The following is a 26,495-nucleotide window of genomic DNA, read 5'->3' on the forward strand; positions in this document are numbered from 1 at the left end:
GCAAGCCCACCATTATCCCATGGACAAATATAGATGAAATTAAATGAGCCCTGCAAATAGCAGCCACCATCACCCTGTTAAACCAGGTTAGACCCTCTTGAGGAAGGGAGTCCATGGCAACAAGAAATTCAACTAGATGAGCTCAGGCAGCTTATGAGGGGAGCACCCAGTGTCCATAAGGCTATTTTCCTAAAACTTCGGGACATTGCCCAAAATCGTCCTGAAGACAGTTATGAGAGCCTGTTGACAGCTATGGTACGATATTTCTGGGAGTTTGGGGAAGGCGAAGTGCCACCGGCTAAAGCCAAGGTGCGGAACCTGAGTCGAAATCCCCAAGGCAAATCAGAGAGCTTTAAGCTCACGTGTGAAGTAACCCCGGAAGAAAAGGAGCTCCGGAATAAACTCTGGAAGCAGTGTTTAGCCTTAGGGATATAATTCACGGATTGCTAACTGAGAGATTAAAGCTCCTAACCACCTTTAAGAAAGTCGACTTGGGGAAGGTGGACGTAATTCCTAGCACCCCTCCGAGTACGGACACCCTTTACATGCCACTGCGGCAGCAGTTACATGAGCTGCCGCCTCCCCCGGTCAGCTTTGACCAGGGAAACTAAATGGCGGGAGTCGGCCTCCCCTCCACATAAACGAGCTCAAAGGGGAGGAGGATCCCAACAACGACCCCCGGATCCAAATAATTGTAAATGAAAAACACACAGCATCTTTCCTAGTAGATACTGGAGCTCAAATATTCATGATTAAGCAGGAGGACTTTCATGACCCGCCACCTTCTGGCCGAAAACAGATATTAGTTACCAGGGTAAATGGCACTGTTATAACTTACCCCTTGGTTAAAGTAAAATTGGACATTCCCCTAAAACCCCACAGACAGCCTCAAAAGCATGAGATAGTCCTTGGAAACGCCAATATACTTGGCATGGACATCTTAAGAGGGAGGGAGGGAGTGATTAATGGAGAAAGATGGGCCTTCGGAGCTGGCTTTAAGCAACATACGACCATTCTGGATGACAGAGACACCCCTCTCTATAAGATTAATTTGCTGGATCAAGACCCCGCTCTCCCGCCTTCCACTGTAACCAAGATGAAGCAATACAGTATCCTAGCCGAAGCTATGGCTCTGGTCTCTGAACTAATTAAAGATTTGGAAAAACGGGGAATCTTAATTCGCACCTATTCCCCGTATAACTCTCCAGTATGGCCAATAAAGAAACCAAATGGAAAATGGAGACTCACCATAGATTACCGAAGACTAAACAGCAACACGGGACCTTTAACAGCTGCAGTTCCTAACGTGGTTGACCTTGTAAACAGTATTCAAACTTGGAACAAGCAATGGCTGGCTGTACTAGATGTAAAGGATACGTTCTTAATGGTTCCCCTGCAACTCGCAGATCAGGAAAAATTCACTTTTACCTGGAAAGGGGTCCAGTATACATTTACCTGCATGCTGCAAGGCTATAAACATTCCCCTACAATTTGCCATGGAGCACTGGCAAAGGTCTTAGATTGCCTGACCTTGCCACCTAGTGTCCAAACCTTACAGTACATAGATGACATCCTAATAGGAGGAGATACTTGTGAAGAAGACCAGGAAGCCATCAATCAAGTAAAAACAGCATTAGAGAGTCTTGGTTTAGATTTACCACCGGACAAATGCCAAGGCCCCTCTCATGAGGTAAAATTTCTAGGCACTGTCTGGATGGGAGGCCGCAGGATGGTGCCAAATGAGACAGTACAGGAACTTAGCCAGGCACCATCCCCTGAGGATAAGGCACAATTAAGACAATTGCTTGGAGTTTTGGGGTTTGGGAGAAAACATGTACCTGGTTTTGCAGTCATAGCCTGACCACAGTATGATTTGCTCAAAAAGCATGCTAAATGGGAATTGGACCCCATGCACGAGGAATCCCTGAGACAGCTGATAAACGAGATACCCACTTATCAGTCCATGGGTCCTAATGCCCCATTTCATTTGTACCTCACTGTAGGAAACACAGGGATGTCCTATGCCTTGTGGCAAGAAGGAGAAGCGGTACCCCACCGTCCCATACAATTTGGCTCAAAGTCATGGCTGGGGTCACAGTCAAATTACACACCTTATGAAAAGGTGCTTCTGGCAGCCTACACAGCACTAAGGGAAACAGAGGAGCTAACTCAGGCTCAAACCATAATGCTTCACACTCCTCTCCCAATCATTAAGCCCATATTGGAGGGGAGTTACCATCGGGAGTAGCCCAGAAAATGACTGTCCAGAGATGGGCACTCTCTTTACACCACAGGGTAGGTGGGGCAGACACTGCACAAAATCCCAGCATGATTACAGAATCCCTATGGAAGGTGGGAATGCCTGAAGAGTACCGCCTTCCCCCACAGCAGTCTCCTATTAAGAATGCAGCTCCATTTAACCCATCACAACCTGAAGGAGTATGGTTTACAGATGGAAGCACCAAGCTAGTGAAAGGGAAATGGATAGGGAAGGCTGCGGCAGTCTCAGCAGACACATCTGCTGCACCCCTGACTGCAAACATAGAGGGGTCAGCTCAGCTTGCAGAGCTGGCAACAATCAAACTAGCTTGTGAGGCAGGTGCTAGTACCATTTACACTGACTCCTATGCTGTATGGGCTGGAGCCACCCAGTGGATAACTAACTGGAAAAATAATAACTGGGAAATAGGGGGGAAGTCTGTTTGGGGATTGGAATATTGGAAATGGATATACCAGCATGCAACCCAACATGCCTTAAGTATAGTTAATGTGTCAGCTCACCAAAAGAACAACACCCCAGCTGCACAACTGAATAACCTAGCAGATGCAGCAGCACAGATTTTTACTGCCCAGGTGGATTGGGAACGCTTGTACACTTGGCTACATGAAACCTTGGGACATACAAGAAGCGATGAGCTGGTGCGGCAGGCACGTGCCTGGGGGTGGCCTATCACTCACCAACAAGCCAGAGATCTGGTACGAGCTTGCACCCTCTGTGCTGAATTCAGGAAACATATAACAGAAGGACAACGGTTTGCCAGGCTAAGAGATGGGAAAGTACTATGGCCAACTTGGCAAGTAGATTATATTGGTCCCCTACACCCCAGTAAACAAGGGTGGAAGTATGTTTTAACTGGAGTGGAAATTGTTCAGGAATTGGTTTTGCTTACCCAATCCGATGGGCAACAGGGTTGTCTACAATCACGGGACTAAACTGCTTAATAGCCCTTGTCCCAACACCCCAGGAAATCCAGTCTGACAATGGCTCACATTTTAAGAACAAACTGGTAAATGAGTGGGCCCTCCGCAACGCAGTCCAATGGACCTTTCACCTCCCGTACCGACCTCAGTCTAATGGCATGGTCGAACGCTGGAATGGACTGTTGAAAGCCCACTTGAGGCCCACAGATGGCAAATGGGGAAACAGATTGGATACTGTGGTACAAAGTTTAAACAATTGGCAGACTCCTACGGGCAGTCCGATCAACAAAGGATTTTTCCCTACAGGGAGAACCTCTCCAAGCCCCACTGTACCACTTAAAGATTCTAAATATGCACCTGGAGACACAGTGGTGATCAAACACCCCAGTTTGGGGACACAAACCCGTGTACTGCACTCCTATAAGGGAAAGGGAGTCTGGACCACTGCAGACGCTGGGCTAACACTGATAACCATTACTGAGGCTTGGATTGTATCCAAGACCGGCTGACCTTATGTTTTATTACAGGAAACTGAGGCAATGGCCCCGAACAGTGCTCCAGTGGGATGAATCCCTCCCAATGCCTGTTTGAAGTCAGAAAGCCATTATGAACTGTATATATATATATATTTATATACTGCTTTCTGTTCTAGTGTTTGCAATTATCATTAGTTATAGACTATTGAAGCGAGACGTGGCACTCCCACTCACCATGGTTCTCCTCTTCATTCCAACTGCTACTGCTGTACCAGAACATCTGCTCAAAGGTGCTATTCAAACCATTGTTTCTGCTGCTGCTGCCACAGATTGCTGGATGTGCACCCTACTGGATTCCTCTACCGGACTGGGAATTGAGTTTGTCCCTCTCAGCCCAAACGACTGGTGGAACAAGAGCGACATCTTCCGATAGGGACCGGTATGGTTCGATGACAGCAACTACTGCAATCCTCAAAATGACTCTGAGGGGAGGTCAAGGGGGTGGCACTGGACATGGCAACGGACGGTATGGTGCAAGTCAGTAGAATATGTAACTGGAACCTCCAAAGAAATGTACCCCATTTGTTTTGAAAGTAAGGAAGGCAGTGGACCTCAGCTGGGTAGCTTTGAGGACCAACAGTGTACCCACATTGCAACTTTCAATAAGAAACTAGGAGCCTGGGATATTCACACATCAGGGAACACTAAATTGCTGGGAAAATGTTATCAATGTCTCCCTTGGTCACAGACCCCTGTTTGGCATTAGCAATGCTGTCATTATCCCCTTGAATTTTAGCCAGTACCAGGAAAGCAGTACCTGGTACAATAATTCCCTTTTAATAGTCCCTAGCACTGGACACATCTATAACCCTACACTGGTAAATGGTAGTAGCCTGTTGCCTGACCTGTGTGCTAAGGCAGACCTCTTGCCACCAGACCAGATCCTACAAGATCTGCTGTTCGCTCTCCAGTACTCTATCACTAATAGTAGTTACTATGCTGTGTACCTTGCCCCAAAGGAGAGACACACAGGAAGGGGATGGTATAAGGGACCATATTCCCCTATCCTTAAAAAAGATTATTTTTCATTTGTGGGACTAAGGCCTACAAATATCTGCCAGTAGGCTGGACAGGATGGTGCTTTCTGGGACATGAGGGTATGTCTACACTACCCCCCTAGTTCGAACTAGGGGGGTAATGTATGCATACCGAACTTGCTAATGAAGCCCGGGATTTGAATTTCCCGGGCTTCATTAGCATAAAGCCGGCTCCGCCATTTTTAAAAGCCGGCTTGTTCGAACCCCGTGCCGCGCGGCTACACGCGGCACGGGGTTCGAACAAGCCGGCTTTTAAAAATGGCGGCGCCGGCTTTATGCTAATGAAGCCCGGGAAATTCAAATCCCGGGCTTCATTAGCAAGTTCGGTATGCATACATTACCCCCCTAGTTCGAACTAGGGGGGTAGTGTAGACATACCCTCAGAGGGTTAACGGTACACCCACACATTACAGCTCCAGATATCACAAACCTTGGAAGCTTCTTGCACCAATCCAAGAAGAAATTTACTATTAACCCTCTTGTGAGACATCCTACAGGTTTCCATCAATTTACCCATGCATTCTTGCCCTGGCTTGGAGTAGCTGAACTTGAACAAGCCATAGTAAATGTGTCAGGGCAACTAGAAATAGCTTTCAACCACACTGCAGATGCCCTGGGCCTACTTAACGAACAGATCCAATCAGTGGCCCGCTTTGCCCTACAAAATAGAATAGCATTAGATGCAATCTTAGCCCAGTAAGGAGGAGTATGTGCTGTGATTAATCAATCTTGTTGTTTCTAAGTGAACCATTCGGGGCAGATTGAACAAGATGTGTCTGCTATAAAAGATGCAGTTAAAGTGTTACATGCTGTAACTAAGGACGGGGAAATCTCATGGTTAAATTGGTTAGTTCAACAGTTGGGATTTTCCCTAACTCCTTTCTTACATTCCATTAGAACTACTGTTTTAACTATTGTAATTGTTGTAATCATTTTCTGCATAACCTTATGTATTGTAAAATGCCTAGTTAATGTAGCTATCTCTTCCATGCACATCCGATATACAGCACTAGGAAAGGATCCCAGCCAATTCCTCGATCCTGAAACCCCTAATCAGACCATTGGGCACTTTTAGATTCCCCCAAGGTGGGCAAAAGGTGCTGGCATCACCGCCATCTTGTATCTTGGGACGTGGTGTGTCATATCAGGGGGTGGAATGTTGCCACATATGAACCCCCTATAACATCCATCTTTGCTTGCCTGGAAGCATACAGGGCACACAGAGCAGTAAAATCTGCATAGTCTTTGAAGCGTTGACAGGAGGCCCGGATATGCTAGCTCACAAGTGACCCTGGACAACTGTAAGCAGAGATAAGAGGGTGGTCGAACTAATCGCTGACCAAGAGGCTGCCGAGGAGTGCCCTTGATTGAAACCCATATTGATATGATCACACACTCGTCCGGGGGGAGGAATCTCCCGCCCAGCAAAGAATGTCCAGTACTCCTATTTAGTTATCTCTCTCTTACAAGTGTAAATTATTTGAAACTCCCTTGTAAGAACTGGCACCACAAAGACGGACCAGTACAATTTGGCATCTTAGATAAGAAAGAGGATACGGGCCCCCAGGGGTATAAAGATGGGTCCAGCAGCACACTCATTCTAAGCGTCGATCTGCCATCTACCTGCTGGCCAGGTTAGGTGTTTGACCTCCCGAGGTTCCACGGGGACGCCCACCTCGTATTCACCTTTCCGAGGAATTGAGGGACCGACCCTGGCCTGACCCGCTGGAGTCAAGAGGCACAGAAGGGGATAAAAATTGTACCTGTATGTGTCCTTTGTTTAAGTATATACATAGTGTTAGAGCTCTTTTAGATTAAGCTGTCACTTGGTACCATTATTTCCTATCTTCCTTTTCCTTTGTAACCATTTTAAGATCTATATTTGCTAGCAGTTAAGAAATAGAGCAATAGCCACTGTAACCGCATGCTTTATAAGCCTTTTTAATAAACCTGTAACTGGTTAAGTTTTAACCTGACTCCTTCAGTTTTTGTAACAGAACCAAGCACAATTTAAAATAAATCCAGCTGGTCATAAGAGACAGATACAGGCAGAGCTGGGCATTTGGATCGTGTCACTTCCAGGGAACAGATCCGTAGGGGCATCTCTCAGCCTTCCCTAGGCTGCCCGCTGCGAAGGGATCATGTTTCCTAGCACTCAAAATCTGAGGTGTAATAAGCTCTCCCTGTTGGCTGCCCGCCGCGACGTGACCCTGGTCCTAGCGGTTAAAGACACGGATGTTAAACTTCTTGGGGCACCCGTCAGTCTTCCCTATGGCCGCCCGCTGCAACAGGACCTTGTGTCCCAGCAGTTGAAGACTCGGGTGTATAACACACACACACACAGAGGCTACGTCTACATTGGCCCCTTCTCCGGAAGAGGCATGTTAATTTCCAACTTCAGAATAGGGAAATCCGCGGGGGATTTAAATATCCCCTGCGGGATTTAAATAAACATGGCCGCCGCTTTTTTTCCGGCTTGGGGAAAAGCCGGAAAAAAGCGTTTAGACTGGCACGATCCTCTGGAATAAAGCCCTTTTCCGGAGGATCTCTTATTCCTACTTTGAAGAATAAGAGATCCTCCGGAAAAGGGCTTTATTCCGGAGGATCACGCCAGTCTAGACACTTTTTTCCGGCTTTTCTCCAAGCCGGAAAAAAAGCGGTGGCCATGTTTATTTAAATCCCGCGGGGGATATTTAAATCCCCCGCGGATTTCCCTATTCTGAAGTTGGAAATTAACATGCCTCTTCCGGAGAAGGGGCCAATGTAGACGTAGCCACACTGTCCTGACCATCGGCTGACAGAGCCCTCTGTGTTTTTAGGGGACAGTATTGCTAAATATTTGCCATCCTGCAAGGATTTACATGTGTTTTTATATTGTATTAATAGTTCAACCCAAAAACCACTTATTTACTGGGAAGCAAAAAATAAAATAAAAAAATCTCCAGTGATAAAGTATTGTTACATAATATTCTTAGAGATGCACTATTGACAAAGCCAGAGGGAACATAATGTTGGAAATATATCAGAAAAATAACATTACTGCTTTTATTTTTTTAATGTATTCAACACAGTTATATAAGGGTATGTCTACACTACAAAGTTAGTTCGAACTAACGGACGTTAGTTCGAACTAACTTTAATAGGTGCTACACTAGCGCTCCGCTAGTTCGAATTTGAATCGAACTAGGGGAGCGCTTAGTTCGAACTAGGTAAACCTCATTTTACGAGGACTAACGCCTAGTTCGAACTAGCTAGTTCGAACTAAGGGCTGTGTAGCCCTTTAGTTCGAACTAGTGGGAGGCTAGCCCTTCCCAGGTTCCCCCTGGTGGCCTCTCTGGGCACAACCAGGAAAACTCTTCTCCTCTCCCCCAGCCCCGGGCCCTTAAAGGGGTAGACTCTGGCCAGACGGCACTGGAGTCAGCCAGCCCTGCCAGGAGTCTCTGCCCCGAACCAGTGGCCCCACCATGAGCCAGGCAGCCAGTGGGAGTGACATGTCCCCTGCCCAGTCCCCCAGCACCCAGGGGCCAGCCAGGGGCCGTAGACGGCGCGCGGCCTCCTGGACTAGTGCGGAGGTCATGGACCTCATTGAGGTTTGGGGGCAGGCCCCCAACGTCCATGATCTCCGCACTAGGAGGAGGAATGCGGCCGTCTATGGGCGCATAGCAGCCGCCATGGCCACCAGGGGACACAGGCGCACCCAGGAGCAGGTGCGCATTAAAATTAAAAAGCTGCGCCAGGCGTACGCCAGGGCCACCAGGGGTGGCGCCACAGCAGGGGCTGCCACCTGCCCCTACTTCTCTGCCCTCAACCGACTCTTGGGGGGCAGGGCGGTCCGTGCCAGCCTGGGGGACAGCGAGCCGGGACTGGAGGGCCCTGACCCGGGCACACCGGAGGGGCCACCGCAGGATGTCCCAGCACCGGAGTCGGCAGGGTCGTCCAGGGAGACCGTACCGGGTAAGTAGTTTGAATTAAGTAGTTCGGGGGGGGAGGTGGCAGGGAGACCAGGGACCGCGCGCGTGGGCCATGCCTTCCACGGATCACGCAGACACCTGTACACGTGCGAGCACGTGCCATGCCACCCTTGGGCAGGTGGCTCCAGCTGCGTGACACCCAGGGGCCATTGCCCAATAGGCACATGCTTGTGCAAAGAGACGTGACATGCTCCCGACCCCGGGGCAGGACCCAGCAGGATGATTTCCCTTCACATGTCCCCTCTACACGGAGGCAGGGGACATCTCCCCTTTCCCCCCACCGCCCCGGCCACACTATACATGGCACAGGGACATGGGTGCGGTCTTGGGGCAGCTTCCAGTCCCGGGGAGAGCCAGACATCCTGACCATGGCCTCTGTACAAGCACAGCGGCTGTGACGGTGCAGGACATGGTCACCCTCACGTTGCGGAGTTGGGGAGGGGGCTGGGCATCATCCTCTGCGTCCCCAGGGAGAACTGACCCCTTCTCTTCTTTCTCTACAGCTGCACCAGCTGCTCGTGCAGGGCGCACCACCCCGCCTGGGACATGCTCCCGCACCCGCGGCCTGCTCCGGACTGCCAGCACGGAGCAGGAATACTGGGACCAGCACCTTGGGGCCCTGCAAGCCGTGCACCGCACACTGCGGTCATGGATGCAGGAAGACCTGCAGGTCCGCCACGAGCTGCTGTCTGAGGTCCGAGGGCTGAGCACCAACCTGCAGCTCCTGCTGCAGAGCATGGTGCCCCGTGCTGATCCTGCACCAGCTGTCCCCCCAACTGCTGTCCCTCCTCCCACTCCTGCTCCCCCTCCCACCTCTCCCTCCTCAACCCCCACAACCTCTTCCTCAATGTCCACACCCCCCACCTCAACCTCCGCACCCTCCACCCCATCGCCCCGGGGACGCCGAGGCCCCCTCCCTCGCTGTACTGGGAGGCGGTCGGCCCGGCGAGACCCCCACCCCTGATCCTTCAGTTTCCCCACCCCCTCCTTTCCCTTGCTTCCCCCTTTCAGCTCCCTCCTCCCAGTTTTCCCCCTCCCCTCTCCCAGCCTCTCTCTTCCCCTCTCCCACCTCCTTTTCCCAGTTTCCCCGAGTTTTGTTAAATAAACAGAGTTTCTATTTTTGAACACATGTGTCCTTTATTTTGTACATCAATAAGAAGGGGGGCTAGGGAAGGGTAAGTGGAAGGAGGTGAGGGAGGAATGGGGCACGAGCCCCCGATGGGGAGGACTGGGCTGGCTCTGCGGGTTCTGGGGGTGGAAGCTCTCCTGCAGCCCCCCGATTGTCCCCTCTCCCCAGATGGCAGCATGCGGCAAGTGCAGCCGGTCTGATGGCCGAGTGGTGTGATGTGCCCAGTGTGGGTACTTCGGGCACTCCAAGCCAGGACTGGTTTGTAAGCGGGGCACCCCTGAGAACTGTCTGTCCGGGGTGGGGGTCGGGACCCTTTAAGCGCAGCCCTCGGCTAGCCTGAGACAGCATCTCCACGCTCTAAGTCCTCCTCTGATGCCCTGCCAGCACTGCTTCCGGCCATCCTTAAGCCCTGTTCAGAGTCCACTCAATGTGGACTTGCTAGTTCGAATTAGCAAAACGCTAGTTCGAACTAGTTTTTAGTTCTAGATGCGTTAGTTCGAACTAGCTTAGTTCGAATTAACTAATTCGAACTAAGTTAGTTCGAACTAGCGCTGTAGTGTAGACGTACCCTTCGTCTCTCATTTTACAAAACTTAACATATAAAATTTTAAAACAAGACTTTTTGGCTTCTGATAAATCATATACAGAGGCTGTGTCTACATTGGCATGATTTTGCACAAAAGCTGCTGCAGATTAGAACTGTAGTCCTATAGTTATTTTTCACTGATCCAGCCACATATGGGGTACGTCTAGACTGGCAAGATTTTGCGCAGAAGCGGGTGCTTTTGCGCAAAATCTTGCCGCCTGTCTATACTGACAGGGAGTTCTTGCGCAAGAACACTAACATTCTAATGTATGAAATCAGTGTTTCTTGCGCAAGAACTATGATGCTTCCACTCAGCGATACGCCCTCTTATGCAACTGTTCTTGCGCAACAGGCCAGTGTAGACAGGCAACATTAATTTCTTGCGCAAGAAAGCCAGATGGCTAAAATGGTCATTGGAGCTTTCTTGCGCAAGAGAGCATCTACACTGGCACAGATGCTTTTGCGCAAAAGCACATCTCTTGTGCAAAGGCACATGCCAGTGTAGACGCTCTCTTGCGCAAATACTTTAACGCAAAAACTCTTGCGTTAAAAGTATTTGCGCAAAATCTTGTCAATGTAGACGTAGCCAGAGAGAAGGGCATGCTAAAACTGAGGTCAGTTTTGGACTATAATAATTTACAATAACAGATTTTATACTAGAGAAATGTAACAGATGAACAATAATTTAATCAGAAACTCAACAGAAGTACTATTCAATAACAGGAAAAGAGGAAGTGCAGTCCCTTTCCAGCCTAAGCCAGCTGAGGAGTCTCCAACCCTGCCACTCTCCTACAATGGGCTGCTTTCAAGGGGGAGGCCAGATTTCATGGTCCGTGACATTTTTTTCAAAGCCATGAATTTTAGAGAGCCCTAACCATAAAGCATTGTAAAAAAAAAACATTATTTTGACAAAATCAATGAAGCTTCCCCAGCTGTACTCATTATGTTTTTACTTTAATTTACATGACAGTTTTATAGTTTAAAATACTTACTTAGAAATACAAATAATACACCCAGTAAAATACATTTATTATGATAAATGATAATGGGAAAGAGAGTCTGGCATAGGTATCTATATGATATGGGTTTTTAACATAGAAGCAGTCAGAGATACAGAAGAGTTTTTTCATCACTGTCATTGGAGAACTACACCCACTGTGTTTACTTTTCTCCTTTTTTCTGCTACTGCTGGTATTGATGTTTTTCTTTGAATCAACCTTGTTAATCTTGTCAGAAACTTTACAACTGTTTGCAATTGCTGACAGTACTCCATTAATCTCTTCTTCAACCTCTTCATCCTCATCCTGACAGGAAACAAAACAGCAGGACGGAGGCACTTAAGCATATATTCTATCGCATATATTTACATTGGCACTGAAGTGAATTATTAGATTTCCCTGTGACTCCCTTTTTGTAGTGTACACCTGATTATAGTGGATATATACATACAGAGAAGTGCCTAGTATCAATTTTCAAAGTCTCTATATATAGAACAACATGATGGCTTACATGGTGGGTTTTGGCAAAAGTTCAAATCTGACTGTAAAGGGAAAATAGACGTACACAGAAATGTTCTATCAAACACTGAAGAGAACATGAAATCTGATGAATATATCGAAGAAGATAAACAACATTTTTATTAGAAAGGTCAAGTTAATTTTCAACACCTACAACTTGTATAGGAGTATATCCTTATTTTAGCAGATCAGTGGAGCTACAACTACTCATAGTTCAAGCTAGGTCTACCAGCAAGTTTAAGTACCTCATAATTCTGGAGAATCTCTTTGCACAGTAGGCTGACTATTCTTCAGTCTCCTAGGCTTATGATGAAGATTGATCTCTTTTAAAAAAAATTTTAAAAGCACTTACAAGAATCGAGAAGAGGAATGAATCCCACAACTGACTGAATACAGGCAGTCCCCAGGTTACGTACAAGATAGGGACTGTAGGTTTGTTCTTAAGTTGAATTTGTATGTAAGTCGGAACTGGTACATATTGTAGGGGAAACTCTAGCCAAACATTTCTCCAGAGCTCAGTTTTATTCTCCCACACCTCACTTCCCTCAGTCCTTTATTCTCAAGCTGAGGTGTCTGCTGAGAAAAGCCGCTCCGTGTCTCCCTGGTCTGCTGGGGGGGGAGAGGGCGCTAACTTCGCGTCTCCCTGGTCTGCTGGGGGGAAGCAGCTAGTGTGGGGTTGCCTCACCCCGTTTGTAAGTAGGGATCCGATGTAAGTCGGATCCATGTAACCCAGGGACTGCCTGTACTTCAATATTTCATAATCCCTTATTTAAATTCTTGATCCAGCAAAGCACTTGAAACACATGCTGAACCTTCAGTGGGTTAAAATTAAACACATGCTTAAGTGCTTTGCTGAAAAAGGGCAGCACTTCTTTGAGTCCTACACTCATTTCAAGGGGGTTTATTTTGCTTTGACTGGAGAGGGTATTGATCAGAAAGTTCATGGCTGAAGTCCTCTCCCTTTGAAATCTGTGGGGGTTCTGCTGCTGCTTTCAGTGGGGTCAGGTTTCTACCTCAGATTTAGGCCTAAACTGCACTGAGTCAGTGAAACAGAATAGAGGGAACTGGAAAAATGATCATCACTGTTTTTAGTTTTTCAATTTGCCAGAAAAATCTAGTGTCTTCTGACTGACAGAGATATACCATGCATAGCATAGTGGGTATTCCCAGAAAATGCACCTGGTGGTAAATATTCTTTTTATTTGCAAGATAGTTTCTTGCAGCAATGTCAGTAATTTGAAACAAAAAAACTGAGTTAAAATATATTTATAAACCTGAGATAAGACCAAGCCATAAAATTCCAGTCTGCATTTTAAAAACTGCCTAAGGAAATGTTAAATGTGGAGTTTTACTGTGAACCGATTTCTTAGCTCTTCTGCTTTAAAAACTGTACTCCGCACATCATTTTCAGGATGCCAGAGGAAATCCTTCCCAGCAGTGTCTCTGACATTTTAAACAAAGCATCAAGGCTGAGGTATAAGGATTGTAACTGGTACTTCAAAAGTTAATAAAATCAAGAACCCTGTCAGAAGAAACCTGACTGTTCCCATGCTCCCATTTTTATAAGAAAGGCAAAAGGAGCAGAACAACATCTGTGCTTTAAAAATGGTGGGAGTTAGTGCTCTGTTCAGTTCAAAGTTTGATTTCTCACCCAGGTTAAGTCAAATAAAACTTGTACAGAATTACAGTTTTATTGCATAGCAGGAAAGAATGCTTCCTATGTGCCACTTTTCACACACCTGCACTAGAACGATTCACAGGTGGCTGATGCTTTATTAGGTTAGTCTCAACTCATTTTTTTCCCCTGAGAAGATCTTAAAACTCGAGAGGAAAATGCTGTCTCTGATGAGGTGAATATTTGGCTTCTGTTACAGTGTTACAAGCCACTGTTCTCTCACAGAACATAAAACAATGTATTTACAGCACAAGTTTGATTATCAGATTGCCCTTGTAAAAAAAAAAAACCCAGAATCTTCAACAAAATTACCAATACCTCTCTGCCTTGCTAATAAGAACGTCCAAACTGGGTCAGACCAAAGGTTCATCAGGCCAGTATTCTGTCTGCTGACAGTGTCCAATATCAGATGCCCCGGAGGCTGTGTCTACACTGGCCCCTTCTTCGGAAGAGGCATGCTAATTTCTAACTTTGGAATAGGGAAATTCGCGGGGGATTTAAATATCCCCCGCGGGATTTAAATAAACATGTCTGCCGCTTTTTTTCCGGCTTGGGGAAAAGCCGGAAAAGAGCATCCAGACTGGTGCGATCCTCCGGAATAAAGCCCTTTTCTGGAGGATCTCTTATTCCTACCTGAAGTATTCCTACCTGAAATATTCCTACCTGAATAAGAGATCCTCTGGAAAAGGGCTTTATTCTGGAGGATCGCGCCAGTCTGGACACTCTTTTCTGGCTTTTCCCCAAGCCGGAAAAAAAGCGGCAGACATGTTTATTTAAATCCCACGGGGGATATTTAAATCGCCCGCGGATTTCCCTATTCCAAAGTTAGAAATTAGCATGCCTCTTCTGAAGAAGGGGCCAGTGTAGACGTAGCCTACAGGTAATCCTCACATGATCCCTCCACTGACAGCCACCTCCAGAGAAACAGAGGCTAGGGATACCATTCCTACCCATCCTGGCTAATATCCATTGATGGATTTAACCTTGGTCTCCATGAATCTATCTAGTTCTTTTTTGAACCCTGTTAAAGTTCTAGCTTTCATCGCATCCTCTGGCAAGGAGTTCCACAGGTTGACTGTGCACTGAGTAAAGAAAAACTTTCTTTTGTTTGTTTTAAACCTGCTGCCTATTAATTTCATTTGGTGACACCTAGTTCTTATATTGTGGGAATAAGTAAATAACTTAAATAACTTATATAATCAGGGATATTGGGGGATTTTTGAAAAAGACAAAGTTTGGGAAGGCTTTCTCACTGTGTGAGAAGAAAAAATAAGCTATTTTATATTATGAAAACGTTTTATTTACAGAGAGAGACCAACTGCAGGTATATTTTTAAATGTGATAGCATTTACCCTTCTCTCACTCCCAACTCTTAATGAGAGAATAACAGATGGCACTATAAAGGGATTTGGTTGAATACAAAAATCAGCAGCATCCATAGAAAGGTACTGTGTGTGAGTTGAAAAGTACTGAATAAGGCATCTGTTGTTGCTGTTTATACCAACCAAAGTGTCTGACATCCAATAGCTGACAGAAGGAAAGATGTCACTTCTGTTAAATATTCTAGATTTTCAAGATGAATATTGTTTCAACCAGGAGTGTCACGGTGTCTGGTGTACCTGGAAATTTATTTAGCAAGCCAATTTAAAATGCTTGCATAGGCAACACGATGCTGGGCACTGTAGCTGCAGCAGGCACGACAAGTAGATACAAGACTAAGACTATGGCTATGCTACGAACTTTTTCCAGAAGAGGAAATGAGAACGGAGCGCTCGTTTGCATATCTCGCGCTCTCATTTGCATATTCTCTTCCAATCCTTTTTGAGGAAGGAGGTTTTTGCACAAAAATGCACTGTGTAGATGGTGTCTTTTTGTGAAAAACCCTCCCTTTTGTGCAAGATACCTTCTTCTTCCTTGCCCCAGACTGGGACAAGCAGGGACTGAGCCAGACTGCCTTCCTGCCTGGCTCCTACTACATTTAGGAGGTAGGTAGGCAGGCAACCTGGCTCAGTCCCTGATCGAGCTGGGTCCAGGACCAAATCCCACTGCAGCTCTGCAATTTAAAATGCAGTAGGAGCCGGATAATTCTGTCGACTTCTCAGTTAGGAGTCAGAGCTATGGCCCTGTTCCACTTCATGCCAACCTTCAGAAAAAGGGGTATGCATCGAGGGAAATAATTTGCTCCATCTTAATGTATATAGCAGATTGTTCACTCCCTTTTGTGCATGGAACAGCCCCAAACTGTGCCTTTCCTCCTTCTGGAGGAACTCTACACCTTTTCCTACACACAGTTGCAACATTAATGACACAATGCCAAAAACTTCAGATATTCATGAACTATTCTTTGTTACCATACTTGGTTATATAATCTAGAGACATAAAGTGGCCTCAAGTAAAGATGGGCCTAAGCTATGAAATTCAGATTTGGATTCCTAATACCCCAGGCATCAAAAGTACTTAATTTCCTAGTTTTTTCAGACCTATAGTGCCTTTAGTGTCTGTATTGTAAGAAATATTTCTATTAAAGTATGTACAATTCCCAATAATAATGCAGGTACCCTACTCTCCTGAAAAGGGGTCCCCTAGGTATTTATTTTATTCAAATATATAAACTTTTAAATACCTTTGTGAGTACTTTCAAATTGGAATGATGAAGAGTGCAGAAATGAGTCACAGCATACTCCACCAAAGCCCCAAAGATGAAACTAAAACAAATACCAAGGTAAACATCAATTGCCTTTATGAAGCAGTTAGCATTAGGCAGCGAAGTCCTGGCTCCCATCATGAGTGTTGTCATGGTAAGTACTGTTGTGACACCTGCAGAGCACAAGGAATGAGGTAAAAAGTGGTGCTAGTTACAACATTCTATGCAGCATTTGCTATAGCTGCAAACTAGTGTTTTCTGAGCTTTCAGGTCACTGTGAACACTGTGGTGTGAGCAACCACACTTACTGCTGGATGTTCAGGAAATAAGACTTTTAACTATATTAAGATTTTGAATCTACATGTTTTGAAAAAATAGAAGAATAAAGTTAATAATCCTGTGAGTCTGTAAACTCAAATGAGAGGGATTTAGATGATGTATACTGTACACTTGTGATTCTTACAGTATTATGCAAACAATCTGGATAGACCTTGACTACATAGATGTTTTTAAAATCACAGTGTAATTATCTTGTATCTGTTCTGTGCAGCATTCATATGAAAGTAGGTAGAGTGACCATTTCTATGAAATTACATACACTGCACCAATATTGCTCCATTCCACTGTGTTTACTCTATACGGACTCCTTTCCTTTTTGCAACTCAAGAAACATGAAGTTATCCATCAATCTACAGTATCACAAGGTAATTGCCTAAAATACAAAAGTGTTTGCACCTTCTGCAAATTATTGCTATGCACTGTACAACAAAGAATACCTCCTAATGTTTCAACCTCTGTTTTGTTTTTTTCTGTTACTCACCGATGCAGATTCTGGCTGGAACTGAGGACTGGCTTATCCAGAACGATACCCAGGAGAGTACAACTAACAAGATGGATGGTACATATGTCTCTAGAATGAAATACAAGATGTTCCTCTTGAGCTCAAAATGGAATACTAACTTTGGATAGCGTCCTGTGAAAAAAGCAACAAACAACCTTTTGAAAAAACAATTGGTCAGAATAAAGTAATGTTAGATGGTGCTGCTTACAATAATTTCTTGCAAATGTCAATTTTTAACAATTAAATGTTTTTTCTAAGTTTGTCTTGCACAGTTCCCAACAAATCTGTTTACTTTCCAGTTCTGAAATTTTGGCAGTAAAAGCTCTAATTAGTTCCAAATTGGAAAACAAATATTGTAATTCCCATCAATTTTGCTTTGCTCAAATTCCAGAACAATGAGGAGAGTCTTTCTTAAAGTAAATCTATATTTCATATGTGAGAGCCACTCTTTCTGTACACTGAACCTGAGCAAAGAGATTTTGTACAGAGTATTAAATTAGGATAAATGGAGTAGGAAGAGGAAATAAAATTATCAATCTACTGGGAAAGCAATTAACTAAATCAATCTACAGTATCACAAGGTAACTTTAAGAATTTGACTGTTGGAAATTGATTTAAATATAGCTATTTGCAGCATATTAGCAATTGGCATCAGCAAATATTATTTAAACAGACACCGTAATCATATTTTATAACACATAATTAGCTGTAGTGACTGCATCCATTTGGATTCATTTGTTCGTAGTTCTTTTATTTATTTCCCCCCTATATCTGGGTTACAACTACTTTCACAAAGCTTGCTGGGCTACAGTTTCTATTTCTTTTCAGAACCAAAGCTACAATTTTTTGTATCATTATGGTCCACTCCTTTTAAATTTTATTTCTATATCTATATAAACAATGTTTGCAGTGTTTGTAGTATAATAGTTCCTCTTACATTTACTGCTTTCAACAGCAAGCCATTCACAATCAAATCCTTAGTCACTGTGAGAGTGTATTGGAGACAATTTTTTATATCAGAAGGTGGAGAAAACCTCCAGGGGAAATCTGTTCTAGATGTGATGTTGACAAATAAGGAAGAACTGATTGAGAATTGGAAAATGAAATGAATTTTGGGTGAAAATGATCGTGAAATAATAGTTCATGATTCTAAGGCATGGTAAGAGGGAAAAAATCACAATAAAGATAATTGATTTTAAGAAGACTGCTTCAGCAAATTCAGAGAGTTGGTAAGTAAGATCCCATAGAAAGGCGTCGCCTATGTCTAGACTGCAGGCTTCTTTTGGAAGAAGCTTTTCCGGAAGAGGTCTTCTGGAAAAGTTTTTTCAGAAGAGAGTGTCTACACAGCAAAAGCGCATTGATAAAATGATCTGCTTTTTCGAAAGAGAGCATCCAACACTGAATGGACACTATCTCACATTTAAGCTGTGATTACTATGGACAGAGTGACCACCAGGTCACCTGTGCTTTTTCCTCTTTCCTCTTCTTTCAAAAGAATTCCCTCTTCCCTTTCCACACATGCCTTTTTCCAAAAGAGCTCTTTCAGAAAAAGACTTCTTCCTTGTAGAAAGAGGTTTACCAATGTTGGAAAAAAACCACTGTTTTTTTTTATTTTTTTTTCCCCCAAAAGAATGCAATTGCAGTGTGGAGGTAAGTTAAGTTTTTTTGGAAAAACAGCTGTTTTTCTGAAAAAACAGCAGTGTTGACACACCCACAGGATATGAGTGCATGAGAGTTGGCAGTTTTTCAGAGACACCTTATTAAGGGCACAAGAGCAAACTAGCCCACTGTATAGGACAGATAGGAAGTATGGCAAGAGACAACTCTGTCTTAATTAGGAGATCTTCAATTATCTGAACTAAAAAAAAGAATTCTACACAAAGTGGAAACTAGGTCAAATTACAAACAATGACTATAAAACACAAGTATATAGTGAGAGTATTAGAAAGGCAAACATGAGATTAAACTAACTAGAGATATAAAGAGTAATGAATTTTTTTTATAAATGCATTAACAAGAGGAAGAGAAAGGACAGAGTAGGTCAGTTACTCAGTGGAGAATGGAGGGCAGAGGGTGGAGTAAGCAATAACAGAAAATATGAAAATGTCAGAAGTCCTAAATGAATTTTGTGTTTCATTTTTCACCAGAAAGTTTAGTAGCAATTGGACATCTAACTTAATGAATGCCAATGAAACTCATAGAATCGTGGAATACTAGAACTGGAAGGGACTTTGAGAGGTCATCAAGTCCAGTTCACCTGCCCTCATGGCAGGATCAAGCACCATAGATCATCCCTGATAGATGTTTATCTAACCTGCTCTTAAATATCTCAAATTCTAGAGAGTCCACAACCTCCCTACGCAATTTATTACAATGTTTATCCACCCTAACAGTTGAGAAGTTTCTCTTAATGTCTGACCTAAACCTCCCTTGCTGCAATTTAAGCCCATTGCTTCTTGTCCTCTTATCAGAGATTAAGGAGAACAATGTTTCCTTCCTTCTCCTTGTAACACTCTTTTAGAATGAGATAGGATGAATAGAGCCTGATGAAATACACCCTAAAATACTCAAAGATCTGACTGAGGAAATATCTAAACCGTTAATGATTATCTTTGAAAAGTCATGGAAGAAGGGTAAGATTCCAGAGGCCTGGAGAAGGGCAAATATAGTGCCCATCTATAAAATGAGAAATAAGGCCAGCCCAGGAAATTACAGACTAGTCAGTAGCCAGAAAGAACATGGAGCAAATAATTAAGCAATCAATTTCCAGAGATCTAAAAGATAATGAGGTAATAAGTAATCTTGTGGATTTTGGGCAAGGGGAGCAGTACATGTATGTCTTGACTTTAGTAAGGCTTTTAAACTGTCTCGCATGAGGTGCATATATTACTGGTTTGAAAACCAATCAAAGAGAATTGTTATCAGTAGTTCATGGTCAAACTGGAAAGAAAAGAATCCTAGATTCTTAAATGAGCTGTTGTATGTCTAGGAAATTAAAATTCAGTATGTGAATTTGCCTTCGCCTTAAGTTCCCTCTTGGCTATATAATGCATGAAAAAAAGAAATAATCTGATTTTATTCACATAATTGGATCTATAATTAATGTTCAATGCAAACTTTATTTTGAGTGTTACAAAAAGATGATAAGCATTAGGTTTAAAACATTCAAGTATTTCCAACCTCTGTGATTACTTCTTCTACCAGAATATCAGTTAAAGGGTGAAATTCAGATATTGACTATGGTCAGTTGACTTCAGCTATTTTTATTTGACTCAGTGAAGTTATGTGTTTGCTTCTAATAGTGTGTGCCATGAGTCATGCTTGTGCTATGTAAATATGGACGCACTCCATCTATAGGCCACAACAGCAATATCTGCATGAATAGGCTATTTGTGCATCTCTCAGGTGCCTTGTGAATTCTGAGATTGCACTTCATGCTGTTAAAAAGCATTCTCAATAGCAATCTACAAATGCACACACAGGTCTGTCTTATTGCTACTAGACTAGAGTATGGCTGCTTAAATTTAAATGCTTAAATTACATATATAAAGCTGTTAAAATTATTGTTACAATGAGCTTGGGTGCATTAGAAAGTTGTACTGCATTAACTAGGTCAGTATAGTTGAGACTGCCACCTCCTTAATGGGGTCAGTTTTATACTACAATAGGGGCATGTCTACAATAACAAAAAGATCAACCTTCTGGCGGTAGATCTTCTAGTGTTTGATTTAGCAGTAAATCGAATGCTGAGAGCAGCCCCTTGTTGATGTCCAGCAGTCCTCATTCTGCAATAAGTAAGAGAAGCCTCCCACTGAGTAGACACTGCCACAGTTTGGCTTAAGGTAAGCCAACTCCAGCTATGCAAAATGTTTAGCTGGAAGTCATGTACCTTAAACCATGCCTAGCAGATTTATACAGATGCAGGTATTTTTACAGGGAAAGGAAAACTATACTAACATGATTCTCCTTTATATCAATATATCTGCTTCTCTACTATGTTTAGCCAATACAATTATAAAATCATTTCCCTAACCAAAAGAATTATTCTAGTAAAATTTTCAAGGGTGGGTCAGGCTGAAGTGAAGCATTCAAAAGTTTAAAAATGTCAAATTTTTATGGTTTCTCACACAACATTTATTCTGCCCCTTTCTCCATCCACGTGGTGCGTTAAACAAGGCAAAGGCACTGGGGAAACAATACTGTGCAGTCATGTAATGACACAATATAAAGTAAAGCTGCACAATTGTGTGGTCAACTGTAAATTAGTCATTTTCTAACTTGATTTGACAACCTTTTCAACATTCTTCTAAGCAATTTTTTGCATGAAATTTCCTAGTTTTTTTTTTAAGGAAAAAGCCAAACACAGATTCTGTAATGTGCAACTGTAACAGTGCCCCAGCATCAGCAGAGTTTGACTTCTCAGCCTTCAACACTGCAGCAGAAATGCTATTAGCAGACTGCAGGGGAATGTTGCTGTCCCAGAGCTGAAGAGATGGGCAACTGGCACTATAAGCTGAGACTGAGTGGTCTCTACTCCAGTAGATCAGGAGCTCATGTCCCATTTCGGGACTCTATGGGCAGGGTGGGTCTCTGTGCCCATATGCAGAAGTCCAGGAAGGGGAATGGCATTGGTGGAGAGACCATGCCCTTCAGCAACCACTACCACTGTCTGTCAGCTCCTATCATTCCCAGTGATGTGTGCGCTACTGCACTGCTACTTTGCTGATAGCATGAGCTCAGCCTTAGACTGTCCAGCTTATTGGGATTTGTCATGTGGCCATCATGTCTTGTGCCATGCAAGCAAAAAATGGGAAATGAAGGGATTTTTCATGGTTTATAACTCAGAATATGTCTACATAGCAAGCCTCAGTGCCCAGGTCAACAGAGCTGGGCTTGTAGTGTTGCACTAAAAATAGCTGTGTAGACAATTGTGGCTCAGACTGGAACTCAGATTCTGAAGCCTTTCTGGGCTGCATGTCTACACAACTATTGTTAGTGCTGCAGAACAGGGCTAAGTCTGTCATCCTGGGTCATATGGCTCACTGCTACTGGGTGTAATTTCATGGCACAAAGTCACTCTTCTAGCCTAAAGGCTTTCTCCGTGCCAAATTTCAAAGGATGATGATAGAGATGGAGATGATAGAGCTTTTTTTAAAAAAAATGAGAATAATCTTTTATAATGGAAAGTATGAGGCAATCTAATAAAATAGCTCTCCTGTATATAACCAAAGGAAGGAAGAGATAAGATATATAGGGGTGTTGCTATGCAAGGCTTGTCTTCACTGTCAGATTAACTTGAGCTAACACTTGAATTTTATCCCTAACTTGAGTTCTGTCCAGATACACAAACCCATAACTTGACAGTTGTGGTACTTGTAATTTAAGTTGTCTGGCTTGAGTGGGGACAGAAGCTGAAACTTGAGGTAATACGATGTCAGCAGATAGCACAACTGCTTTGTGGTGCTAATCAATCACTGTGCAAATCCAAATCAAGTGTTATTCTGCAGTGTGGCTGCTCTCACTCAAGGCAGGCTTACTTGAGAGGAATACGTCAACTATGAATCACCCAATCTAACTCTGCAGTGGAAACATAGCCTAAGATTTCCTCACACCTTTAGAATTCTCCATACTTAGATACCCTCATTCATAACACTGTTGCATGCAAATAATAGGGTTGCCAGGTGTCTGGCCTCTGTCTGGTTAAAAAACCCCAGAAAATACTGGTATTTTCTGTTTTTCTCGGCCAAAAGGCCGATGGGGACATTTTCCCCCTGCCACATGTGGCAAGGGAATGGGGAGTGTGGGGTGGGGATTTAAAGGCGCAGTGACTGTTATTTGGTTCCCTGATTTTTTTGGTCTTTTTATTTATTTATTTATTTATTGCTCAACCAATTTTTTCACCGCCATGTTCGGTATTTTTTGGCAACCCTAGCAAATAAATGGGTTTCACATTCACAGTGAAAAGGAGCAGAAGGTATAAATTAAATGGTTCTTACTCAACATATCACATGCCTTCTCTGGCTCAGTGGCATATAAGTATAACAATATACATTCCCTGTGCAATGGGAAAGCAGGTGTGAATTGTAAGGAAGTCTGAGTATGAGGAGATCTGATTTACACCATTTTACTGTTTGTCTCTGAATTTGGCTTTTTACAGTCCAAAGCCATATGCTAATCTCCAACAGTAATTCTGATTCATCAGACAGAGATTACTATTATAACCATGGTTTTATCATACAGAATGTCACTGTATCACATGAGAAATATACCTAAGATTAAATGAATGGGTTTCCTTCTCAAGCTGTAACATTTATTTTTGGCAGTTTATAATCATATTTTATATCAATTGTATGATAAAGTTCTGGTCTTTAAGGGCGTGTCTAGACTACAGGGTTTTGTCGACAAAAGTGGACTTTTGTCGACAAAACTGTACCTGCATCTACACTACTGCTGAGTTCTGTCGACATAACGTCAACAGAACTCGTCAGTTTTGTCGATGGCAGTAAACCTCATTCTATGAGGAATAAGACCTTTTGTTGACAGAGTTCTGTCAACAGAAGGTGTTATTGCATCTACACTGTCCTTTGCATCTACTCTCTCATGTCGACTAAGCAGCTTGCTTTGTTGACAGAACTGGATGTAGTCTAGATGCTCTTTGTCGACAGAGGCTTTGTCGACACATACTGTCGACAAAGCCTCTGTGGACAAAAGCCTGTAGTATAGACTTACCCTAACTGACAGAAATCCTTACTGTGCATCCTTCTGGCTGTTGAGGACATGCAACATAGAGAAACTTCTTCCACATCTCTTCTCCCAACCATCAGTGGCAATGGGAGGGGGTTGTAGGGAGCAGTCATGCTGCAGGGATGTTGCTTTCTGTGTTCACTTTTTACATTTTTGCTCAGTGTATGTGGAGAAACTCATGGTTATTTCCTGTATTCTTTCTGGTGAACTTTGCTCTAGATAAAGTGCTACATATAAAGATCTTTATATAAGATGCACTTTTCTTATACCATGCAATTCTACAAAGAAGTGTGCATTCAGGCACAAAAAGCACGATCTCCTCTGCCTTATTAAATATGTATACTGACCTCTTGGGTGACAGTTAAAATGTATTCTGTACACCCGTGTTTCTCAAAGTGGGCCATGGGCAAGCTGCTAAGTAGGCCTGCACTGCTTTGTTTCCTGAAGAGTCTGTAATCATGGAGTCTTAGGGTACGTCTAAACTACATGCCTCCGTCGACGGAGGCATGTAGATTTGTGTATTCGAAAAAGGGAAATGAAGCCGCGATTAAAATAATCGCGGCTTCATTTAAATTTACATGGCTGCCACGCTGAGCCAACAAACAGCTGATCAGCTGTTTGTCCGCTCAGTGCGCTGGTCTGGACGCTCCCCTGCCGACATCAAAGCCCTTTGTTGGCAGCCCCAGTAAACCTCATCCCACGAGGAATAACGGGGCTGCCGACAAAGGGCTTTGATGTCGGCAGGGGAACGTCCAGACTAGCGCACTGAGCGGACAAACAGCTGATCAGCTGTTTGTCGGCTCAGCGCGGCAGCCATGTAAATTTAAATGAAGCGGCGATTATTTAAATCACCGCTTCATTTCCCTTTGCCTATAACCCTAATCTACATGGCTCCGTCGATGCAGCCATGTAGTCTAGACACAGCCTTACAGTTCCTATTCACTCTGGTTCACTGTTTTCAGCCAAAGGGAGCCATGGGAAGTGGCTGCCTGGGCCACGTCACTTCCTGCAGCTCCCTTTGTCTGGAAATGGTGAACCAGAGCCAATAGAAGCTTTGAGGCTCTGTGGTTATTGACCATTTGTTTGGACCATTGACCAAACAAAGTGGGGCGGGCACGCTAGCAGCTTTCCCAAAGTGGGCCTGCAACCCACTTTAAGAAACACTGGTATGCATCATACACAAAGGCAACAATACGGCATTAGTCATGCATCCCTTGCTTTTTTTCTTGTTCCTTATCTGGTGTTGCTTTTTTGCATATATGAGGGCACAAGGAGAAGAGTTAAATAAAAGTTGAAAGGTTAACACAAATATAGCAGATGACAATAAATTGTAACTTGCTGTAGGTGACCAAAAGGCATTATTATTATTATTTAGGATGAAGATTACCCTCCTCCAATAAATCAGGGAAAGAGTAGTCTCTCCATTTCTGTTCGTAGCATCTGGGTTGTAGGACTGCAATGCATCTCCTCTATGGCTGTTGTTCCAGCCTATTATCTAGAATAGCAGACACTGCTCTGTGCCTCCTATGCATAGTTCTTTGGCTTTCCAATGTGCCTAATACATGGATCTGCTCTCAAGCCCCTCAATCAACAGTGTTTGTTGTACTTCGCCCGTGCAAGGCATATATTAAGTCCAGAGAGTTCCCTCCACCGGCGATCCACTGCTACTCTGTCCATGATTCCACACAGATCCTCTCTTGCCTTAAATAGTACTTACCAAATTTTGCACTGCTTTCTACTCCAAGTAGAATCAATGATGATTTTCATTCTAAACTAAGGAACATACTTGTAAACAAATAAAGCTCCTGCTTATTTAGACTTTACTTTGGAATTCTGTTTTCAGAAGAATACTGAATACATTATGGCCTATGTTCCTAGCACTGAAAGAGCTCTTTTGGGAAAAGGCTTCTTCCTCGCAGGAGGGGGATTACCAATGCCAGAAAAATCCATCTGTTCTTTCGGAAGAACACGATTACAGTGTGAATGTAACTCAGGTTTTTTTGGAGAAATGGCCGGTTTTGCAACAAAACTTTTTAGTGTAGACTTACCCTTAGTGAAGAAGTACTGACCAAAAATCTAGAAAGAGACTAGCTCAGGGTATGTCTACAGGGTATGTTCAAAGTAGGGTGGTAATACAGTCAACCGGAGTTGCAAACGAAGCCCAGGATTTGAATTTCCCAGGCTTCATTTGCATGTTGCCGGGCACCGCCATTTTTAAATGTCCGCTAGTTCAGACTCCATGCCCCGCGGCTACACGCAGCACAAACTAGATAGTTCAGACTAGGCTTCCTATTCCAAACTACCGTTACTCCTCATGGAATAGTAAGCCTAGTCCGGACTACCTAGTTCATGCCGCGTGTAGCCGCGGGGCACGGAGTTCGAACTAGCAGACATTTAAAAATGGCGGTGCCCGGCAACAGGCAAATGAAGCTCCGGAAATTCAAATCCCGGGCTTCATTTGCAACTCCGGTTGACTACATTACCACCCTAGTTCGAACTAGGGTGGTAGTGTAGACATACCCTCTGAGTTTTTCTATTTCAAAGGTAAACTTCTCTCCATTCTAGGCAAAACTAAAAGCAAGTAGCAATGCTATTAATGTTCTCTTGGACTGGT

General features: G+C 43.7%; 1 protein-coding gene and 1 pseudogene across 1 annotated transcript in view; one reads left to right on the forward strand and one right to left on the reverse strand.

The window, feature by feature from the left end:
* Window positions 1–2,358: 2,358 nt before the first annotated feature.
* On the forward strand, window positions 2,359–6,120 carry LOC142830473 (endogenous retroviral envelope protein HEMO-like; annotated as a pseudogene).
* Window positions 6,121–10,506: 4,386 nt separating this feature from the next.
* Window positions 10,507–26,495, reverse strand: part of LOC102462261 (gamma-aminobutyric acid receptor subunit pi-like) — a 60,679-nt gene continuing 44,690 nt past the window's right edge. The window contains exons 8-10 of the mRNA XM_075935217.1: window positions 17,117–17,269; window positions 16,276–16,469; window positions 10,507–11,764 (exon numbers count right to left, since the gene is read on the reverse strand). Of these exons, the coding sequence (XP_075791332.1) occupies window positions 11,453–11,764; window positions 16,276–16,469; window positions 17,117–17,269 (659 nt within the window). The 3' untranslated portion in view covers window positions 10,507–11,452. The remainder of the gene's footprint in view (window positions 11,765–16,275; window positions 16,470–17,116; window positions 17,270–26,495) is intronic.

Source organism: Pelodiscus sinensis, chromosome 8 (assembly GCF_049634645.1).
Source record: "Pelodiscus sinensis isolate JC-2024 chromosome 8, ASM4963464v1, whole genome shotgun sequence".
Lineage (NCBI taxonomy): Eukaryota > Metazoa > Chordata > Testudines > Trionychidae > Pelodiscus > Pelodiscus sinensis.